This window comes from Pseudorca crassidens, chromosome 1 (genome assembly GCF_039906515.1).
Source record: "Pseudorca crassidens isolate mPseCra1 chromosome 1, mPseCra1.hap1, whole genome shotgun sequence".
Classification (NCBI taxonomy): Eukaryota; Metazoa; Chordata; class Mammalia; order Artiodactyla; family Delphinidae; genus Pseudorca; species Pseudorca crassidens.
In genome coordinates this window covers 148,567,788-148,590,619 of record NC_090296.1, presented here as the reverse complement: position 1 = coordinate 148,590,619, position 22,832 = coordinate 148,567,788, and the positions used below count along the sequence as shown (strand labels likewise).

The 22,832-nt window shown below is 44.3% G+C and overlaps 1 protein-coding gene across 1 annotated transcript in view; it reads right to left on the bottom strand.

Annotated features, from left to right (window-relative positions):
- Positions 1 to 21,259, bottom strand: part of TMC3 (transmembrane channel like 3) — a 44,377-nt gene extending 23,118 nt beyond the window's left edge. The window contains exons 1-9 of the mRNA XM_067698509.1: positions 21,171 to 21,259; positions 19,784 to 19,930; positions 15,824 to 15,899; positions 10,320 to 10,401; positions 7,524 to 7,630; positions 6,402 to 6,500; positions 6,163 to 6,305; positions 3,492 to 3,639; positions 2,742 to 2,785 (exon numbers count right to left, since the gene is read on the bottom strand). Coding sequence (XP_067554610.1) covers positions 2,742 to 2,785; positions 3,492 to 3,639; positions 6,163 to 6,305; positions 6,402 to 6,500; positions 7,524 to 7,630; positions 10,320 to 10,401; positions 15,824 to 15,899; positions 19,784 to 19,930; positions 21,171 to 21,259 — 935 coding nt within the window. The remainder of the gene's footprint in view (positions 1 to 2,741; positions 2,786 to 3,491; positions 3,640 to 6,162; positions 6,306 to 6,401; positions 6,501 to 7,523; positions 7,631 to 10,319; positions 10,402 to 15,823; positions 15,900 to 19,783; positions 19,931 to 21,170) is intronic.
- Between the last annotated feature and the right edge of the window lie 1,573 nt (positions 21,260 to 22,832).

The window sequence follows — 22,832 nt, the reverse complement described above, 5'->3', positions numbered from 1 at the left end:
TATTCCAGTGCGGTACTAGAGAGCCGATTGTGGCTAACTTTGTTGGACTTACGAACCCATTGGACTTACGAACGTGCTCTCGGGACGGAACTCGTTCATATGTAGGGGACTTACTGCATTTACAGTAAGTTTCCAGTTTTAACTGAAAAAACCCCACTCTTCCTGGAGAACTCACTGACTCCAATTGACTTATCTTTAAGGCATCTGCTTCCGACTTCGGGGTCAGTCTTAGTCCGTTTTCCCTGAAAGCAGAACCTCAGGCAAAGGTGTGTTTGCGAGTTTTTCTGGGAAGTGATGCCAGGAAGTGTGCGTGAAGTTCTGGGGAGTGAGACCACAGAGGGCAGGCGGCTGCAGGGCCGTCTGAGGGGCCTGTGAGGTGGCATCTCAGAAATGCCTGGCCGGGGTGAAAATGCGGAGCGTTTTCCATCAGCTCCTGTTCCCTGGTGGTCAAGGGCCACTCCAGAGCACTGACTCCCAGTGCTGCACCCAGTCTCTCGGTTGCATGAACACGTGTGGACTGGGATCTTGTGGGTGCCCCACACTGCAGCCTCAGAGGAGCCCTGGGCAGCGAGCAATGGGTACCAGTGGAGGCTCTGAGGGGCATGTGTGCAGCCGGTGGCAGCCTGCACAGCCTGCCTGGCATCAAGGGCTGGAGAAAGAGGTGTGGCCAGGAGGATTTGGAGGGGCACGCGAGGGGTGTACCACCCGCTCCCCACCCTCTGGGTGACCTTGGGCAGGTCACAGCATCTCCCTCTGCACGGATCTTAGCCTTTCCTCTGCGCAATGAGGAAACTCACTCCCAAATGGAATGCTAAGTGTCACCTTGTCTTCTGGCAGAGGAGAGCTTTAGATATGGCGTCAGAGCACCAGAGATGGAAGCCTTGAGAGTGAGGTCCATTAACACCACCTTAGTGCTTCTTCACTTCCTCCTGTCCCCAGATCACCCTGTCATCATTTGTAAGGTCATGCTACCCACGTGGTCCCTGAGGCAGGTCCTGCATCTCTGGTTCCCCCTCCCCGCCTCCAGCACTGTTGGTCCTTGTGGCAATTACACCAGAAAATGCACGTGATGGGCTTGCGGGGGAAGTAGGCAGTCACATGCCAGTTTTCCCCTGTCTCCACCCTCTTCCTTCCACCTCCTGTTATAATATCCTGGATATCCCAGAATACCTCTTACACATCTATTTTCCTCAAGTTTTGACAGAATCAGGAGGACTCAGGATTTGTGCATGGAAGAGAGATGAGAATTCGGTTCCTTGCTGATTTGTTTGTTTGTAATAATGAATCATTGAATGAGACGTTTTTTAACTGGAATGCATTTAGGACGGCAGGAGCTTCCAAATTTGAGGGAACATAAAAACCTCCTGTGAGTTTTGCTTTGCGAGACCTGCTAAGGATGTGGAGCCTTGTCTCTCACTCCCAGAGACGTTAATTCAGTCAATCAGGGTGGGCGCCAAAGGGGTCTGCGTCTGCAGTGCCCACGGGTGATTCTGATGTGGGTGGGCGTTCTCTTTCCTCTGAGAAGCACGGATGGAGTCCCATCCTTTCATTTCATAAGTGAGGAATTAGAGGCCCGGAAAAGTCAAGGGAGTTTCGGGGTCATAGAAGTTAATGACGAAGAGAGGGCTAGAATCCATCTTCTGACACCCTGTGGAGAATCCTTCCCACCACGACACCCTGCTTCCTCTCGGGGGCTGGGTGTTTCCTCCACTCCCCAGGTCTCCAGCACTCCCCAGGACAGGCTTTCTGCACTGTAGGAACTAATCATGGGGCTTAAAGAACCAGTGAGGATGGACCTAGAGCCTTACAGAGTGAAGTAAGTCAGAAAGAGAAAAACAAATACCGTATAATATCGCTTATATGTGGAATCTAGAAAAATGGTAGAGATGAACTCATTTGCAAAGGAGAAGTAGAGTCACAGATGTAGAGAACAAACGTATGGTTACCAAGGGGGCAGGGAGGGTGGGATGAACTGGGAGATTGGGACTGACTTATACACACTACTGTATATAAAATAGATAGCTAATGAGAACCTGCTGTATAGCACAGGGAACTCTAGTCGATGCTCTGTGGTGATCTAAATGGGAAGGAAATCTAAAAAGGAGAGGATATATGTCTACCTATAACTGATTCACTTTGCTGTACAGCAGAAACTCATGCAACATTGTAAAGCAACTATACTCCAATAGAAATTAATTTAAAAAAAAGAACCAGTGAGGATATTGGATGAGCAGGCGTGTCCGGCCCAGGAGGACTGGGTCATCGCCTTTCTGTGTCGTCCATTCTGTGGCCAAAGGGCCTCACCCTCACCAAGGAAGCCCTCACAACCTTGAGAAGAACTCCAAACCCGAGAAGTCACTTTAGAAGTTTTGTCGACAAGCATTGGATACTACTTGTGTCCTAGGACTTCAGAGGTTCGTTGCTAAATAAAATTAGTCTTTGCTTAGTTTAACAAACTAGAAATTGGTGCTAAAAAAATCTTTTATTATCTAAATAAAAGAACAGGAAGCTGGTCAGCCTCAGACCTCTCACCCTACTGCCGGATCCATGGAAGGAGGAACAACTCCGAAATACTGCTATTGAAAAATTATGGGGTTCCCACATTCCACATTATCAGAAGGACAGGCTTTAAGGAGAAGAACTGCCTGAAAAGGTGTGAAAATGAGATCTAGTCTGGTGATTTTTCTACTAAATTAAAACAGCTTATCAATGAATTCAGGATGGGGAGTCTTCATACATACAGGTTTTTGCTCTTCTTCTTCTCCTGTTCTTCCAGTATAGCCTCCTTTAAAGAAAGACACATATGGTATCAAAAGCTTAGCATCATCGTTAATCATAAATATTCAGAAATAGTTTATGAAAGAAATGACTTATCCAGTATTTTTCATCATAACTTCAATGTCTAGACTCCATCCAATAAGATTCTATTGATATCAGTGCTTTATATGATAATAGATAGATAACAAAGGAAATTGGGGAATGGGAAAAAGAGGGGAAGGAGTAAATTATTTAGGTCACTGAAATGATCTAAATCATTTTTTTTCTCAAAAGGGGGCACCATTGAACTGTCTATGTTGTTCAGTAGATCCAGGTCTCCGAATGCCTTTGACTGCATTATCTTCTAAGGTAACACTAAAAGCTTATATCCCTCACATATATGTATTTATTCATTTACAAGTTATGTACACGCAACATGGTAGCAATCCATTACGCAAATGAACAAAGATACACACACTGAAATTTTAGAAGGATGAAAGTAAAAAAAAAGAGACGTTCCCGTATTTTTCTCCAGTACACCATCAGATTGTTTGGTGCCTGTTGGAGGCACAGTATGTCACGGCTCGGTGCAGACCGTGGCTGCCCTGGTCTGTGAGCACCGTGGGAAGGAGACCACGCTGACTCTCCCAGCAGAGGGCCAGCGGCTCCTGCTGTGAAGGCTGTGATCTGCAGAGCCCTGACTCCCGGCAGCCTGAACAGGCTCGCTTACTCACCCTGATGCTGTTCACGATGGCAGCGGTTTTGCTCTCTGCCGCCTCTGGGTTTCCAATGAGGTAATCCCAGGCGCAGAACACCCGCCAACAGAACGTGTAGTTTTCATTGGACGCGCTGGCGAGGCTCATGCGGGAATTCTTAGCCATCCTGCAAAAAAGGACCAGAGAAAACCATAATTTGAAAAGTTACATGCACCTCAATGTTCCTTGCAGCACTACAATAGGCAGGACATAGAAGCAACCTAAATGTCCATCAAAAGCTGAATGGATAAAGAAGATGTGGCACATATATACAATGGAATATTACTCAGCCATAAGAAAGAATGAAATAATGCCATTTGCAGCAACAGGGATGCAAATAGAGGTTATCATACTAAGTGAAGTAAGTCAGACAGAGAAAGACAAATATCATGCTATCATTTGTATGTGGAATCTAAAAAAAGGCTACAAATGAACTTATCTACAAAACCGAAATAGAGTTACAGATGTAGAAAATAGACTTATGGTTATGGGGGGGTAAGGGGGAGAGGGATAAATTGGTAGATTGGGATTGACATAGACACACTACTATGTATAAAATAGTTAACCAACAAGGACCTACTGTACAGCACAGGGAACTCTACTCAGTACTCTATAATGACCTATATAGGAAAAGAATCTAAAAAAGAGTGGATATATGTATATGTATAACTGGTTCACTTTGCTGTACACCTGAAACTAACACAACATTGTAAATCAATTCTACCCCAATAAAAATTTTTATAAAAAAGGACCAGAAAGGGTCATGTAAGAACAGTGTCAGGAGCAGGTTCAGCCACTAGGGGGCTGCTGCGAGTCCACGCAGAGCAAGGAGCCGCATCTGGATGTGGGCAAGCAGAGTGCCGGCTGGGTTCAGCCCCTCTCCTGGCTTGCGTCCTCAGCCAACCGCTTTGAACAGTGTGAAAACAGCAAATTCTTGGGTGAGTCCGGTGCACGAGCTCTCCCGTCACTGGAGGTCAGGAAGTCCCTGAAGGTGTGTGCATCCACTGCATCTCTGTGCGACTGCGATTGTGAAACCAAAGTCTTTACTCTGAGCTGAATCCATCTCCTTGGAGCCCCTGCCCATTGAAGTAACTACCCCACCTCACCAAGCAGAAGCACTTCGGATCCCTCCCTAACACGACTTTCCCTCAGGTGTATGGGAAGGCAGGGGTCACGATCCCTCCTTGGGTGCAAGTTCCCTGTCTTTTAGACCATCTCTCCTGTTAGAAGCTTTTACTACTCTGTCCATCCATACTTCCTTGCTCCCGAGTTGACATCAATTTGTCTCTTAAATTGTAACATCTCGCAAAGAGCCCGTGTTCTAGGTGGGGTCATGGGGTCTTGAGGCCATCCAGAGGCTAAGCTGGAAAGCTTCATGGGAACTGAAGGTCCTCAAGTCACTGTGCATCTCCCTAGGTCTTTGTTTGATGGTGGTGACGATGGTGATGATGATTGTTCTTTTTTAAATCCCAGCCCCTTCTACCTGCACTTTGCAAAGATGCCACAAGGGGCAGTGTGATGAAGACGTACTGGTACACACGCATCTGAGGGAAGTAGCAGGTGAGCCAAGAGGGTGGGGGCCCGCTTCTCCTTGGGCTCAGAGCCTCTCTGTCACTCTGCATTTATCTAGCTCCTACACAGAATGTAACAGCCTTAAGGGAACCTGGTGATATTCTGAGCCAACCTGCCCATTTTACAGATGAGGCCCCAGCCAGTCTGCTTTCTTTGCACTGCGCCCTGCTTTCAATAACCAACTACATGTTTGAACTGCATCACAACACAGACGAGACTGGCCTTAACGTAATTTGTAACTAGGTCACAGGCAAACAAATAGTCGAAGGAGGATGCTTTGCTTTCTGCAACCTCTGGTCACCTAACCCATCTCGTTCACCTCTCTTTTAGTGCAGTTCCTATGAGACAGGCTGGGACCCGGGACCCTTTGCTGCAGTGCTGCAATGTTTGCACATGGACACACCTCCCCATGAGCAACAAAATACAAAGAAACTGTATGGGACTAAAAATAACTGTGTGCTTGTGCAGCTGGGGCAAATTCTGGACCCAAAAGATACAAAGAGACCAAAAAAACCCAACTGCCACTTTTGAAGAGCCTGGAGCAAAAAGAGGGTGTCGGGAGCAAAAGCAGGGGGCTGCGCATGACCCCTGCACACACCACCACCTAAGGGGTGGGCAAAACACCTAAGCCACCCTTCTGACCTGGACACACCCCTACCCGCACCCCATATAACAAACAAGCTTGCCCCCCTTCAGGGAGCAAGGGAACCTGTTGTTTGCTTTTGCTCCCTGCTGCTGCAGAAGGGGCCCTAGTAAGGCCTTGCCTGAATTTCTTGTCTGGCCTCTAGTCAATTTCTATTGGCTGGGGAAGGCCAGGAACCCTGGTCAGTAACATCTACATTGTCTAAACTGATGTTACCTGGTAAGTCTATTTGATTCTTGTCTCTCCAGACCCAACACAGAACCTGGCACAAAGCTTCAAGTGTTCAATCAGTGTCGGTTAAAATGAGCATTTATCTCTTTTATCTGTGGTCTCCTCATCTGGAAAATGGCCTTGACTTTACAGGGTGAGTGACAAGATGAAATGAGATCGTATGTATCATTTTGGCATGTATTTTGAGAAACTGAACAGACATACTTTTTTAAGAGAATGATGAAGCTGTAAGCAAACACTGCCATCCCCACCAGGAAATAGGCCAAGGGCAGCCGGTAGCCAGCCCTCCCGATCCTTCTCTCACTGCCATAGTAGCCATAGAAGAGGACTGAGTATTGGAGGTAACCCTGCAAAGAGAGCACTCAGTGTCACTTCTGACTCCCAGGTCCCAGAACATTCACCACCCGCCTCGAGACAAAAGTGTGGCCAAGCCTGAACCTCACCCCCAGGGACCAGACGGTGTCCAGATCTTGGGCAGATGCAGTGTGCTCCTTGGGGATGGTCTTGCTGGCTGTGCTTCCAAAGGGTTGGCCTGCAATGAGCTGGTGAGAGAGGAAAGGATGTCACACGGTCCTCTGGGTGGGAAGGGACCAGAAGAAAAGGGGCCACTGATCTCCATGCACCTCTGAAGATGCTGCACATATGAGGTCCCTAGGGGGTGGATTCTCCTTGATACTCATGGATGAGACATTAATCATGAGTGGCCAGATTTTCTTTTTGCCTGATCGGGGCCTGTCTGGGTGTACTCTCTCTAGGCTGGACGTGGCTTCTATGGGTGGATGACTGAAGCCACTGGGTTTCTAGAATGGCATGGGACATGGCCCCATTTACTTTACAAGGATAAATTTTAGTTGAGAAGTGGTTTTTATTTTAACACAATGTCTGCAGACTGTCCCATAAGCCAAATCTAGCCTGTCGCCACTTTTTGTGTGGCTCGAGAGCAAAGGTTGGTTTGTGCATTTTTAAATGGTTGGGAAAAAAAAAACCAAAGAAGAGTAGTATTTTGTGACACATAAGAATGATGGGAACTTCAAATTTCTGTATCTATAAATAAAATTTTATTAGAATACAGCCACACTTATTAGTTACCTAATATCTATGGCTGCTTTCGTACTTCACAGTAGATTTGAGAAGTTGTGACAAACCATACGGCCCACAAAGCCTAAAATATTTACTCTCTGGCCCTTTGCTGAAAAGGTTTGCCAGGCCCTTTTTTTTTTTTTTTTTTTTTCTTTTTTTTTGCGGTACGAGGGCCTCTCACTGTGTGGCCTCTCCCGTTGCGGAGCACAGGCTCCGGACGCGCAGGCTCAGCGGCCATGGCTCACGGGCCCAGCCGCTCCGCGGCATGTGGGATCTTCCCGGACCGGGGCACGAACCCGTGACCCCTGCATCGGCAGGCGGACTCTCAACCACTGCGCCACCAGGGAAGCCCTGCCAGGCCCTATTTTCACACACAGATTATCCTTCCCATGAGGATAATGAGTGCGGTTGTCTAATGCAATAGCTCTAAACGTCTCTACTTTTTAACAAATGGCACTTTTAAACTCACCGGAAATAGTTCTTACCTCTGGAAGGACAATAAAAGCACCTGTCATAATCGTGAGCACAATATTAATTCCAAATAACCATCTCAAGAATATGAAATAAGAGGCAACACCAGATCCAAAATGACCTAAAGAAAGATAATGAGAACGGTTTATAGAAAATCCTCCCAGTGTAAGAAGTTCTCTGTAAAGCAACACTGTAATTTTTCTTACAGCAGCAGGACATAGACTAAGAATGCCATAATTGTACCTATCAGGGTGTTGTCCCACGATGATCATTTAGAAGGATTAAGATGTTCATTAATGTCTCCCAGTCATATACACAGATCCCTAATCCCTAATGGATTACTTTCCCTAATGTCATATTGATCGAAAATGCTTTTATCAAATTTACATTTCACCTATGTTCAGAAGTATCAGCATCTTTGGGGAATTTAATATATTTCTTTTCTATTTTGCATAGTTCTGAAAGTTCCAAGGATATTCTAAGGATTCTTTTGTCTTAATTTCAAAAGAAATAACAGTATGTTACATGTTAACATTAACATCTCACATAGTGTTAGATGGGTGAAGGGGTTATGAGAATTCTCTTTGTCACTTTTCCATACATCTAAACTTATTCTAAAATAAAAAGTGTAGTTAAAAACAAATTTCTATTGAGAAAACAAGGGGGCATAGAAGAAGTTGGATTGGGATATGCGTGATACTTGTGATGACTTTCTGGACTTGTATCATACTTGGAAGAATAACGTCTTGAAATTTTATTTCAAATCTAGCTTATGTTTCATAATAGGTAGGAAAACACAAAACATCACAAAGACGACCAAAAAATGACCTACTGCAAGGTTACTAAATTAAAATCACTACCAGAATTACTTTCTAGTAAATTTTTAGGGGAACCCTCCATTTTCATTCTATATGTGTATTTTTTTTGTATGAAATTGGCATATCTCTATAATATGCATCTTGAGCTATCAATATATTATGAGCATTTTCTCATACAAAATATCTCCCTATAAAATGAATTTTATTGTTCCAGCAAACCAATTTTACATAATTGATTTAACTTATCCCCCACTACTTGAACTTAGGAAGTTTCTAACTTTTCACTAGGGTAAATAATTCTGCAAGAATCAATTTCTGTCTAAGGTCAGATTTCCTGGAAGCAGAGCCTGAGAAAAGGGTTCAGCTAACATGATATATTGAGGAAGTGCTCTCAGGATAAAGGGGGTGAGGGGGTCAAGGAAGGTCAGGGGAAAGAGCTCAGCAAAGATGTCGTCTCAGCTGGAGCCCAGCTTAGCCTTATCCCATGGGGACCTTTGGAGGGCAAGTTGCATCATAAGTTGGTTCCACTTTGAACAAAAAGCTGGACTTGAATACCCCTTTGTCATTGCCTCTAGGCTACCCATTGGGTCTGGGGGAGCAGGTGATGAGTGCCCACCATCTGGAACAATGTGGGCCAAGGCTCATCCTCTAGAGAAGGAGACAGCTATGAGTCATAGCAGCTAACATTCAGAGCAGCTGAGAAAAAGTGGACCAGCCAAGTAAAGGGATCTGGGCTGGGCACCAAGTGTGTCCACACAGCCTAGTGCATTGATTTTGTTGTGGCTGTTGTTTTCTCTGGTTGTTAAGGAGTGGAAGAGTTCTATCAAAGAGTGCAAACATTTTGAAGACGTTTGGTCCAAATTATAACTTTCCCCTAGAAACATCATCCCAATTGACATTTCCACCAGCTGGTATTTAATTCCACTTCAATGTTGAAAAATTTTTCCCCCCTCAATTTGTCATCTTTTAGATCTGTTTATTTTTTATGTATGTAAAATTTCTTTGATGTATAGTTAAATACAACAGTACTTTCCTTGATGATTCCTTCTTTACTTTTATAATTTGACAGGCTTCCATTCTGAGATCACATTACTTATATTTCTTTTAATTCTCTCATGGCTTCCTATTTTCTATTTAAATATTTAATGGAACTTTGAAATGAAAGATCTAATGTTATTCTTTAAAACAGTTGAATTGTTCCAGCATCACTTATGGTGCTATGGTACACTGTTTCAATTCTTGTAGCTTTTATAATGTATTTTAACATTTTGATTATACAAGTTCATTTGAGTTTTTCCTTTTAAAAAAGTTTTCAATTAATTTTTTTTCATATGAGTTCATTATGTTGAATACAAAAAACATTGCATTGAGAATTTTATTGGAATTGCATTAAAACATAAACATATTGAGAAAATCAACACCTTCCAAATATTAAATCATTCTATGTCTCTTCACAAGACTTTTAAAAAATCCCATGGTCTAATTTTACAGTTTCTTTATTTCAGACTTCTGGTTATATTTATTCCTGGTCTTGTGTGTTGCATTTGTGTGTTTGTACTGTGTGTGTGTTTTTAAGGGTGACTGTGATTGATTTATTTTTTAGGATATTTTTCTAAATGATTACAGTCACTTCTCTCCAAATGCAAATTTCTGCATTTTTGTTCTGCAATTGCCCATGTTATCCTTTTATTCCTCCACACAGTTTTCCCCTCTATCCTTTTGAGTTTGTATTGTGTCTAAGGCATGAACTGACAGAGAACTGCAGAGCCACAGTGGAACGTGGGACCGTTTTTATCCTGGGAGGTGGTGGGGACAGGCACTGTGTCTTCCATCTCCACGGACCCATGTCCAGCCTAGGTCGGCACTACGTGTGCAAGGGCCCCTGGCTGCTCAGTGTAAGGTCTGGGATGTACCAGACCCGTCTCAGGCCTCACCGTTGTCTGGCTACGGGCACCGCATCCCCACCCCACTCCTCCAAGTGCCAACACTTACTCTCGATTTTCTTTATCCTCATTTCCCAGGGGATGAAGATGACCACAAAGTTACAGGCCAGACGAGCAAACTTCCGCCACAGCTAGACAGGAGGGAGTAGCATTAGAGGACTTGACATTCGTGAAGACGGCAATGCCTTTGTGGAACCAGGGTCCTAAATGGAGGCGAGGCCCGCAGACACACCAGTTGATACCTTTCATTATGATTTCACAGGACTTTAGGGAGCGCTAGGACCAAAGCAGCCACTTGTCTTCTCTGGGCTTCTGCCCAGGTGAAGGCTCCTGTTAAGGGCTCTAAGCTGCGGTGTCTGTACTGAGGTGCATATTCTCTAGGGTTTCAGCCTGCCTTATTCACACCATTCCTGCTGTGAGGACTAAGAACTACTTGAGGAATGAAGTCCAAATACACCCCCTTGGTCCCCTCCGGGAGTGGGGCTCAGGAATCCACATGGCTCACAAACTCCCCAGTGATTACAGTTCCCGTCCCTATTTAAGGACCAAGAGTCTAGAACATACCCTGAAAATGAGCCCCATTGTGTGCCTCCCATCCTGCAGCTGGAGCTCATCTCCCAGCCTCTCTCCTGGCCAAAGTTGCCAAAATAAGGTCTGGAAATTTGTCTTGGATGTTTAAGACACAAGCGCCAAAAGTTCAAAAATCTTTTTTTTTTTCTCTCTCTCAAAGGAGAATAAAGCAAAATGTGAAAATGTGCCCTGACACTGGGCTTTCTCTCCCACAACATTAGCAGGTTGTTCATTTTAACACACAAACAATGTGGGTTTGTGTTGGAAGCAAATGATATCATTGCAGAAAGAAGGGTTACAAATGTAATGACAACCTTCTGAACTGTAAGACAGCACGTGGTCCTGATGCAGACATGCATGATTATGTTATCCTGAATATGTCTGCTAAGGCCAAAACAGCTGCTTGTAAATGAAAATCTACTTGAATGTTATCAGAAGTTGGAATTGTTCACTTTCTGCTCATGATTTAAGACCCAACTCAAATACAGCTACTCCCATGGAGACCTCACACAGATTCTCTGTAGCCAGAAATACATTCTTCCATCTGTAAACTTCCCCAGCTATCATTCTGGTCTCTGATAATGCTTATCACATCCTAGCTTATATTGCCTTTATATTGTTCACCTGGCTTTTTCTCCTGCAGTATTGAGAGGAAGACCATGGCTTTCTGATTTGTCATCCCCTACAGCAGACAGAGGCGGAATGCCCAGTATCCTTTGGGGAGGGTTTGGTGTTGAAAGCATTTGAGTTTCTGGTCCATTGTAAAGTCGTTAAGAGTCCTCAATTGGTAGAAGAGCTGTCTAGGAGGGGAGAATGGCCAGTAGGAGCCTGTGGCTTAGCACGAGCTGGGCATTTTATAGAAGAGAATAAAGAAGAGAGGAGTGAGATGCGGTCCAATAGTTAGGTCATGGCCAGATCAGCTGGGTTAGAGGAAGGAGTTTGGATTTGATTCTAAGTGTAATGAAACTCTGTCTATCTATCTTATCTATCTACCATTCATTATTAGTAGTAGTTTTAAAAATAAGTTTATTTTATCTATTTATTTAGTTTTGGCTGCGTTGGGTCTTTGTTGCAGTGCACGGGCTTCTCATTGCGGTGGCTTCCCTTGTTGCGGAGCGTGGGCTCTAGGCGCGCGGCCTTCAGTAGTTGTGTCTTAAGGGCTCTATAGCGCAGGCTCAGTAGTTGTGGCACATGGGCTTAGTTGCTCCGCGGCATGTGGGATCTTCCCAGACCAGGGATTGAACCCATGTCCCCTGCATTGGCAGGTGGATTCTTAACCACTGCACCACCAGGGAAGTCCCTATCATTCATTATTTTAATTAAAGAATGGCATGCATAGTTTACTGTATCAAAGATTTCCCTGGCTCCTATGTGGAAGAGAGTGGAAGATGGAGGGACATGAGTGGAAACAGGAAGATCTGTTATGAGGCCAGTCAGTCTATACACCATCATGGGCAGGTACCTTCAGCTTCTGCACAGGGGAAGCGTTCCTGCCAAATCATGCCATGAAGGCTCTCAGGAAGGATGACGTCCCTTGCTGGTATCATGTGAGAAACCAAGGACATAGACTACTCGAACTAGAAGACATCTTAAGAATCAAGCATGAAAACCTCGTCAGGTTCCAAGTCATTACCCAGAGCAGGGAAACAATGGCAGAAGGACCTAGGTGTCCTGACTCTTGGTGTTTGGTGTTCCACGTGCCCAGGGTAGCATTTCTGCCTACGTGACTGCATGGGTCCTGGTGGTCTCACATGCTCAGACCTTGCTTTCTTATGAAGCATAGAAATAAACTGGTGCCAAAGGCAGATTGTCTGTAACAAGGTGTTTTCCTGCTGGAATCAAGGAGAAACCCATGTGCACAGAGGATGCAGGTGGGAAACAGTGGGAGGGGCTCCAGAGGACGACTTGTGTTCTGGAACTGTGATTCCCAAGAGAGGATAGAGTGGCAGCCCTGGTGAGTGGTGAGCAGGATCTCAGTCGTGGGAATCATGGGAGAAAGTGTACAGTAGTTATATTATACAAAATTTACTATTTGAAAAACGAAGTTATCATTTTTCTAAGAGAAACCAAAGACTGTAAATAGAGACAAAACTCACTGGGCTGCAGGTAACAGCTAGATAGCTTCTGTTTTCTCTGCTTTGGAGTGGCTGCTCATCCTCAGCGGTCTGTATTAAAATTTCCAGCGTAAAAAAATTCTAAATAGGGGCTTCCCTGGTGGCGCAGTGGTTGAGAGTCCGCCTGCCGATGCAGGGGACACGGGTTCGTGCCCCGGTCCGGGAAGATCCCACATGCCGTGGAGCGGCTGGGCCCGTGAGCCATGGCCACTGAGCCTGCGCTTCCAGAGCCTGTGCTCCGCAACGGGAGAGGCCACAGCAGTGAGAGGCCCGCGTACCGCAAAAAAAAAAAAAAAAAAAATTCTAAATATAAAAAGGTAGAGGAATGATGTTCAGAATGAGAAGGGGGGAAAACCAAAGTGTCAGGAAGACATGGTGGGAGGATGATTTTCTTTGACATTTTGCTGTGTCTCCAGAGGGCAGCAGACACTGTATCTCAGCCATCTCTTTACCCTGAGTGCCCAGCACAAAGCTTGGCACATGGATTAAGCTGAACTGGGTTGAACTGCTTTCTGTAGGGCCATTGGTAAAATGGAAAGGACTGGGGCAGCTGTGTCTGCTAAGTGCAGGCTGAAAACTGTGGGACAATCTGTAGGTAAGACTGAACATTTGGATCACTTTTCTCATTTTAAAAACTCTGACTCTAAGAATTCAGTCCATTATTAACTTACACTTTTTTTTTTTTTTTTTTTTTGGTGGCACGCGGGCCTCTCACTGTTGTGGCCTCTCCCGTTGCGGAGCACAGGTTCTGGACGTGCAGGCCCAGCGGCCATGGCTCACGGGCCCAGCCGCTCCGCGGCATGTGGGATCTTCCCGGACCAGGGCACGAACCCGCGTCCCCTGCATCGGCAGGCAGACTCTCAACCACTGCGCCACCGGGGAAGCCCTTAACTTACACTTTTAATCCACTTTGAGCTCACTGTTACTAAATGCCCCAGGACTTTTTCATTGTTATACATATTACAGGTTGTCTGAACCCAAGTGAGAGACCCTACATTGTTTCAGATATTTTTCCATAGCATTTCAGTTTATTTAGAGAAAATGAGAGAGCTTGGTAGCACATATGCTTATAAAAAGATAATTTTGTTTTATAGATTTATTCCATAAGCTCCATCATAGTGTGACAGGCATAAAGAGTTATGGGTAATTTTGATCATAGGAGTGGGTTAGCGTCTTCAGGCAGATTCTGTGAAAAGTAAGAAGAAAGAAAGCCAAGGCACAATCTTGGGGATTCTTTGATATTTTATAACTATTCAGTTATGCAAAATTTATGACCAGCTTTAATTTAAACTTTACTAAGAATATTTTTTGTTTCAGAGAATCGAAAAAGAGTGTGTCTGTCAGTTTTTGTCTGTTAAAATAATAAACTTGAAAAAACTACAATATTCAGCATTAGTGGAGATACTATGAAGACAGCAAATTCTTTCCTTGTGGATGGCAAAGCTTTTGGAGAATAATTGATTAGTATTTATCACGAGCCAAAAAACATGGATCATACTCTTTACTACAGAGGTCGTACTTTTGACATTTATCCTAGAAAAAGAATTTTAAAAGATAGAAAAAGCCGTCTGTGCAAAGACGGTCTTTGCAGGGCTGTTAATACTAACGAAAAATTAGAAGCTATTTAAGGACCACCAGCAGGTACATAACTAATTAAATTAATAGACATTTTTCTGATGGAATATTACACAGTCATAGGAAACAATAGGTATAAAAACTACATAGCAACATGGAGAAAAATCCTTGTTATGGTGGTAAGTGAAAAAAAAGCAAGACAAAAATATTTGTATACTCTACTTACTCCGATGTGAAAATGATATATACAATGGCTGAAATGTAAAATTTTTAAAAAGATTCTATCTTGGGAAGTACGGGATTATAGTAGGAGAAATGATTTTTTTTCTTTGCCTTGGAAACATTTATGAAAAGTATTGGAATGTCTATAAACAGATAATTTCAATGTATACTAAAGTTTAACTGCAAGTAACTGAATGGGAAAAATAACAAACAAAAATCTTAGCATTGTATTATAAAATGAGCATTGGAATATGCCTGTAACTTTCTCATTATAAGAAATACAGTAAGTCCCCTACATACGAACGAGTTCCGTCCCGAGAACACGTTCGTAAGTCCGATTTTTTCGTAAGTCCAACAAAGTTAGCCTAGGTACCCAACTAACACAATCGGCTATATAGTACTGTATCGTGATAGGTTGATAATACTTTTGACACGAATAATACATAAAAAACAAACAAACACAAAAAATAAAGAAAATGTTTAATCTTATAGTACAGTACCTTGAAAAGTACAGTAGTACAGTACAACAGCTGGCATCCAGGGGCTGGCATCGAGTGACCAGGCAAGAAATAAAGATACTGTACTAATTCACTCTATACAGCACTGTATAGTAAAGTACACAAAAGCACAACCACTTGCAGAGGATGCACGCACATGACGGTGTATGCCAGATACGTAAACTAGCTTATGTGTTTGGACATGTGAACGCCCATTCGCATCTTTGAAAGTTCTCAAATTGAAGGTTCGTATGTAGGGGACTTACTGTACAGTGAATGAAACCTACGCACATGGGTGGGCTTAACTCAGGGAAGAGGCTAGAGGATTCTCCCAAGGGCAGATATAACCTTTTTCTGATGAGCTGGGCTTACCCAGGGTCACACCACTTGGTAAGTGACAGCATCGGGAACTAAAATCCAAGTTTGGGGACATGCAGAACTTCAAGCTCAACATACTGTTCTACAGCTATTAATGATGGATGTTCACAACCTATGTAGTACAGCAACTGCAAGGACAACTTCCTGGGCCCGGAGACCACAGGGAGGGTGGGCACGTCCACGTGTGGGCTCTTTACCTCTGCACCTGCCGCTTGGTAGCCTCGGGTCCTGGTCAGCCTCCCCTCAAACTTCAGCACAATGTCCTTCGCTCGCCTGAGAGAAGAAAAACTTGGTGGTGAGCGCAATTTTATGACCTTGATAATCTTGGCAAAACATGTGGAAGTGCAGCAGGAATAGATAATCAAACAGTGGTAAGCAGACAACTCCCTTAAAATATTTTCTATAACATTTAAATGCATGAATTCATAGGAAATGATGAGTGAATACTAAAATCAGTTGCAACTGAGTTTCTTAATGCCCTGCCCTGATTCTGGCTGTTGGTTGGGTATTATGGGCTTTGGAAATCCTGGTATCAGGTACCAGCATCTCAGCTCCTCCACTTAATCTCAGCAGCCTTGTTCCTGCAATTAATTCTTTGGAAGTGAAAGTCAGACCTAGCTCAGAGAATCTGCTTTGAGAAAAGGGTAGTGTCTGGTTAATGTGAGCAAGAAAGTTGTGTCTATGTAGCCATGAACAACCTGATTTAGCCCAGACTAACCACTGGCACACTAGCTGACCACTTTGTTGAGTTGACCTGATGGGTCACCTAAATGGCTAATCCTTGAAAACAGACTGAATTCATTAGGATAGATGGTTAAATTCACACTTAAAGAACCACAGGAATAGAAAAAAAATGTTAATTCCATGGAACGGACTGAAGTCAAAAACTCTTAGCGAAGAATGTCACCTTCAAGGTGACCTCATCTGTGACTACACTGATGAGATCTTCATGAATCCATGGTTGACCACTTAATTATACTCGGCATTGAAGAACTGCTGAATTATTCAGTTTGTTAGTTGGACCAGTGTACTTGGTAGGGAGTTCATGCATGTATATCCCAAGTCACACCCACAGGTTCCTAGCCTTTCGTTGATTGACACAAGGAACTAGCTGACTTCCTTTTCCACAAACAACGCGATCGCTTCAGAACATGCCTGACCAGAGTGCTGGGCTTTGAACCTCCCTGACCTCACTGCAAACACTCCACCTTCATAGCCCCGCCAATGGGCTGGCTTCATTCTGGTCAGAACCAGACATGCAGGCAAGGGTGAGTGTTGATGTTATACCTTTTATAGCATCTAAAAGATAGGGGCCTATATAAGTGAAATAATAATTCATTTAATTTCATTCGTTATAATTTTTTTCCCTGCAAACATTTTCTGCACACTTGTTTGGGTCAAGTATAGTGGAATACAGAGGCGCATAAAATAGAGCTGTTGCCCTGGAGAAGCCCACTAGCTAATAGGGATGATAGAGACCTGAAACAACAATAGGAGTGGGTGGGTGTGTAAGTGTAGGAATGGGGAGCTGAGTAGGGGGCTGAGGCGGCAGTGAGACAGGCTGGGACCTGGGACCCTGTGCTGCAGTGCTTGCACCTGGACAAACATCTCCTTGAGCAATAAAATACAAAGAAACTTTAAGGGACTAAAAACGACTGCGTGCAAGTGCAGTTGGGGCAAATTATGGACAGTAAGATACAAAAAACCAAAAAGCCCAACTGCCACTTCTGAATGGTCAGGAGCAAAAGCAGGGTACTGCACATGCGCCCTGCACACGACACCACCAAGGGGATGGGCAGACCACCTAAGCCAACCTCCGGCCCAATCCCTGCACACACCCCTACCCTCACCCCATGTAAGGAGCATGCTTGCCTCCCCCTCAGCAAGTGAGTGAGCCAGGAAACTTGTTGTTTGTTCTCACTCCCCCCTGCTGCGGTCGGGGCTCCGATAAAGCCTTGCCTGAATTCCTTGTCTGACCTCTGATTAATTTCTATTGATTAAGGAGGCCAAGAACCCTGGTCAGTAACAGCAGTGGGGACAGTAGCTGACCCAGGCCCCATCATAGACCAATGCTGACTCCATGGCACTGACCACTTGCCTCCCTACCGGGGAAATAAATATATGCTCTGTCCCCCCATAGACAGAGCTCGCTGCTCTCTCTGTGTCAGCAATGCTCCCTTGAGCCCCAAGCAGTCAGGGTCTGCGCCTTCCACAGACCTGATGAGTCTCGCAGGCCCAATTAGTGAAGCACTGCTCCAGTAGCTTCTCAAGGTGACGGGGAGGAAACGTGCGACGCGGGGATGACAAATGCAGGTCTCAGAGGGCGAGCTGTTCTCTGAGAGCTGGACCACTGGCCTGTGCCTCGCTGGCGTTGGTGTCTCGCAGCCCTGGCTGAGGTCCCTGGCTTACGCTTGTGGAGGAAGGCCTGGTTTGTTCTTTTGATTCTGACAGAAAAGTTATCATTTGCTTTGCTCTGCCCGCAGGTTAAAAAGACTCACTCTCTTACAGTTCAGATAGTTATTAGTCATCAGCATTCCTGTATGATTTTTAAAATTCTGATAGAATACATGACTTTTTTATTGCAGTAGAGTTGATTTACAATGTTGTGTTAATTTCTGCTGTACAGCAAAGTGATTCAGTTATACATATATGTACATTCTTTTTTATATTCTTTTCCAGTATGGTTTATCACAGGATATTGGGTATAGTTCCTTGTGCTATATAGTTACATGGCTTTTTTTTTTTTTTTTTAAGGATAAATTGGTAGAGTTCCTCTGTTTCAATAGAATAGAATATTGGAGTTGAGGTCAGGAAGCCCAGCTTTAAGGCTCAATTCCAGTACTCAGAAGCTGTGTGTCCTGGGGGAAGCCACTTAACATCTCTGAGTATCAGTCTTCTCATTTGAAAAATGTCATCCTTACTCAAAGAAATGGAAGTGATGAGAACTGATATCGGACCTGGAGAATTAACTGGAAACTTCTGGGAGTGGAAACTATAGATGACCTTAGCTATCTGCCGCGGCCACCTGTGGGGGCAGGCTGGATCTTTGGCCAGACTGGAGGAACAATGACTGGAGTGGAAATCTAATGAAGGCATGATTTGATGGGAAAGCAAGTCAAACCTAATGGTGGACTGGAGAGACAGGGCAATGCGCTCGGTGTCTGGAAAGGGGCACTAAAACGTAAGATACGACAGTGGTTCTAATCCTGTCCACACAGTAGGTACCCGATGATTACGTGTCATGTCTGTTTCTCTAGGAAGGTCCACTTCATGGGTCAGAGTAGCTCAGTGGCATTGGTCATTAAGAACCATTCTACTCACTCCCCTTGCTGTGATCCCAGGAATCCACACCATCAGTTACTACCCACTCATAGGGAGTGACTACTATAGCCCAGATACAAGGCTTAATATCGTATGGTTTACGTCATTTAATCCTTGAACTGCTATCAAGGGATTTCAAACTCTAGTTTGCAAAAGAATCACCCTGAATGCATGCTAAAAATGCTGGAGCCCTCTGCCGTAGTTCCTGATTAAGTCCGAGGGCAGCCAGGAATTTTTGTCTGATTGCTTAACAGCTTAACAGTGCCACAGGAGGTAGGTGCGCTCCACCTTCACTTCAACTTTACAGAGAAAGGAACTGGTCTTTAGAGAAATTATGAAAAGAACCTAATACCACATGGCAAGGCAATGTCTTCCAACCTTCAGCTCTTCATTATTACCTAAACAGACTCTCCAATATGACTCTAAGCGTCCCAGTCATCTAGTTTCCCACAGAGATCCCCGCCGCAAGAGGGAGGTAATAGCCAAGCAGGTAAAACTAATATTTATTTTCATTCTAGATTGCATACCTAGTGAGTTTAGTTATTTTGTTCATCTCTAGGCATAGTGCTAAAATCTAGTATTTGAAAAGGAGGTAGAAACCCAAAACACTCTCTACCAAGGCACACAGCCAACTCAGACACACATACACAGACACACACACTGAGGCCCGTCTGGACCAGGTGGATCCCTCAGACGTGTGTGTGACTTCTCTAAGTCAGATCAAGAGCATCTGACCCACCACTCCCTCCAATGTGGACTTTTATGCTCGTTTCCCAGGGCAGGGCAGGGTGGGTGGTTTCGTGGGAAGCATACTTGCAATAACCCATAACCCTTACCTCAGTGCCCTCAGCTTCTGTCCCATGGTCCAGGGTCGGCAGCGAATGTTTGCCATGAGATCTTTCTGGAACTGTATATTCTGGAAGATTTGTTCCGGATCATGGCTGTCCCCTGTTTCATCAGCAGTAAAGCTGTCATCCAAGTTGCTGAAATGATCAGGGCATTAAGGAGGAAATCTGATTAGTAGAATTGCTTCCATCCCAGATCTTGCCCTGGGTAAGTTTAGCATCTTGCTGCCCTGGGGTCATCTGTATGAAGTTAGTGTGTGTAGAAGGAGAGGGGAGGGATCCGGGGAGTCAGAGAGAGAATTCGACAGTTGTTAGCAGCCACTGGAACACATTCACTGGGTTCTGTTACTTTGATGGGTCAGTGAAAGAGAAAGGCTTCAAAGGATAAGAGATACTATCAGAAGACATCATAAAGGAACCAAGAGAGCGCTCCTGTAGGATTACTGAATAGCAGCATCTTTGGTGGCAAAACCATTTCTTTTTCAGGCTCATTGAAATAATCAGCTAATTCCAAAGAAAGGACGCCTCCTGTCCCCTAACTCTGGATGTAAAATAAATAAAAATCAAACTCTCTCATCCAGAGATCCCCCGCTCTCTGTACTCCTGCTTTGATTCATTTGAAATCAGAGATAACAGAGCAAACGGGAAGCAGTTTCTATGAACAAGAAATTAGCTAAGCAAATTTACATGTACAAATGTTTCAGGGAAATAGTTACTCTCTAGGAGAACAACTTTGCAACACATAGCAACACTTATTCCCAGTGAAAATGAATACAGTAAACTTAATGCAACTTTTCAGGAGGAGTTAAGGGTATTTTGCCGTGGCTATTTCATCAATGATGCACTTAAAAGTAAGGGAAAAGAATTCCTTTGCTTTTCTCTAATTCAGCTTGTTTTTACTTACTCAAGGGAGAATTTTCTCCAGGTTCTCCAAATTAATGGAGATTTTAATATACCTTTATAAATATTTAACAAATTTGAATAATACTCCCCCACTTCTAACCAGCCTGTAGCCTTTTCCAACAGAAACCTCATTTATTACGACAGATGTATTGTCTGCTCTCCCTTGACATTGCTGACTGAGTAAACAGAGAGAAAACAGATAAAGCACATCTGTGGGTTTGGCCAGCAATAAAGCCAGGTTGGGGTACAGGCTTTTGGATTCTGATCAGAAGCGGGTACAGCCATCAATGTCTGTGTACATCGCTGAGGTTGCCACCCTTTTTGTATAGTGACCTGGAAAAAGGAGTTTCGGAGTTCATTCTGAAGGAGAACCGAGCAGGATGGGGACTTGGTCCTCTGGTCAGATGCAAGCAAGGGTGACCCAGGCTTTCCCTCCTCACAAACCTGCCCCAGTGGATGGATGGGACTGGCTCACCTGAGCAGCAGGGACTCCTGGTAGAAGTAGTGCTGGCTGGCATTTCTCCGGATGCTCTTGTAACGCTGGGATGCCTTTGATGGTTTCATGGGAGCAGACTGGCTGCCAGTGATTAGTACTGCTGGGCAGGGTGCTGGGAAGCCGGCAGGCAGGAGTCTGCTCCAACGGAGGTTTCTGAACTGGATCTGCAAGGAGCTCTGCCCTCCAGTTCTCAGGAGCTGGACTGCACGTCTGGAGCCGATGCTCGGAGCTGGGGAGAAGCCAGGAAGCCAATCATGCATATGTATGTTAAGGTGGCTGTGGCAGCAGAGATTGGCTGGAGTCAAGACAGACAAAGGCAAGAGGCTTGGCCAGGTGATCTAAGAGCACTTGGTGCTGCCCAAATAATCACATTGGTTACCCTTGTGCCCAGAAAGGGCTCTGTGGTTTGCAAAGCACTTTGCATCTATTACCATGACTGGTGTTCACAAAATACTTAGGGAGAATGCAAGGCATAGGTTTTTGGTTTTTGTTTTTAACTACCAAGAAAGAAGCTTAGAAAGGGTAAGAATCTTGTGCGTGTTCATGTAACCAGGAAGAATAAATCTCACTCAATATTAGATCTGTTTCTTTTACTTTAACCTTTGTATTCTATTGCTTTGAGTTAAGAATGTTGCCTATAGCCTGAAATATACAGGACAGCCCATTCTCAAGGCTCTGACCTTTAAGGGTACAACACTTTTCCATTCATACAGAGATAAAAAGTTGCAGCACAGAGAATAACAGTCGTCTTGTTGGAGGTTTACAGGAACATCGTGAACTGACCTAGGTGGACAGCTGCAGGAACAAAGGATTCCTACACCAAGAAGTTTGCAATAACCAACCACGCCCCTTCTTCACCTTACCTTTAAAAATGCTTTGCTGAAACCCTTTGGGGAGTTCTGGGTTTTTAGGGGAACAAGCCGTCTGTCTCCTTGCATGGCCCTGCGATAAACCTTTCTCTGCTCCAGACTCTGACATTTCGGTATAGTTTGGTCTCACTGCGCATCACACAAACTTGAATTCGGTAACGTCCACACAGCAGAGCCCAAGGAGAGGCACCGTCATAACACTTTATTTGTTTTTATATATCTATTCTCAGCTTCTTTTTTTCTATTTTGAAAAAAGTCAAACCTACCTAAATGATAGAACAATACCACAAATATTGTTTACTCCTAACATAGATCCACCAATTGCTAACATTTTGCCACATTTGCTTTATTTCTATCTGTACACTTTTCCCCCTACACCATTTTAAAGTAACTATCAAGAAAAAAGCTTAGAGGGGGTAAGAATCCTGTCCGTGTTCATGTAATAGGGAAGAATAAACCTGACTCCATATTAGATGTGTTTCTTTTACTTCAACCTTTGAATTCATCCCCAAGTCCAGGACTTTCCCATAGCTTCACCATATAAACCTCCATGTTTTAATTAACACAAGAAACAATTTGCTCGCAGCAAGGTTGATCGTACATTAACTGAATGGGCTGGTGCAGGACTGAAATAGAAACAGCCTTTGCTATTGAAGACGCCCCCTAGTCAGTATACTAGAGATGCCGCAACCGGGTGAGTCAGTGAATGGGGCAGGCACCGGACAACAGGACAGAAAGGAAATCTATTAGCAACTCCAGGTGTGGGGCTTAG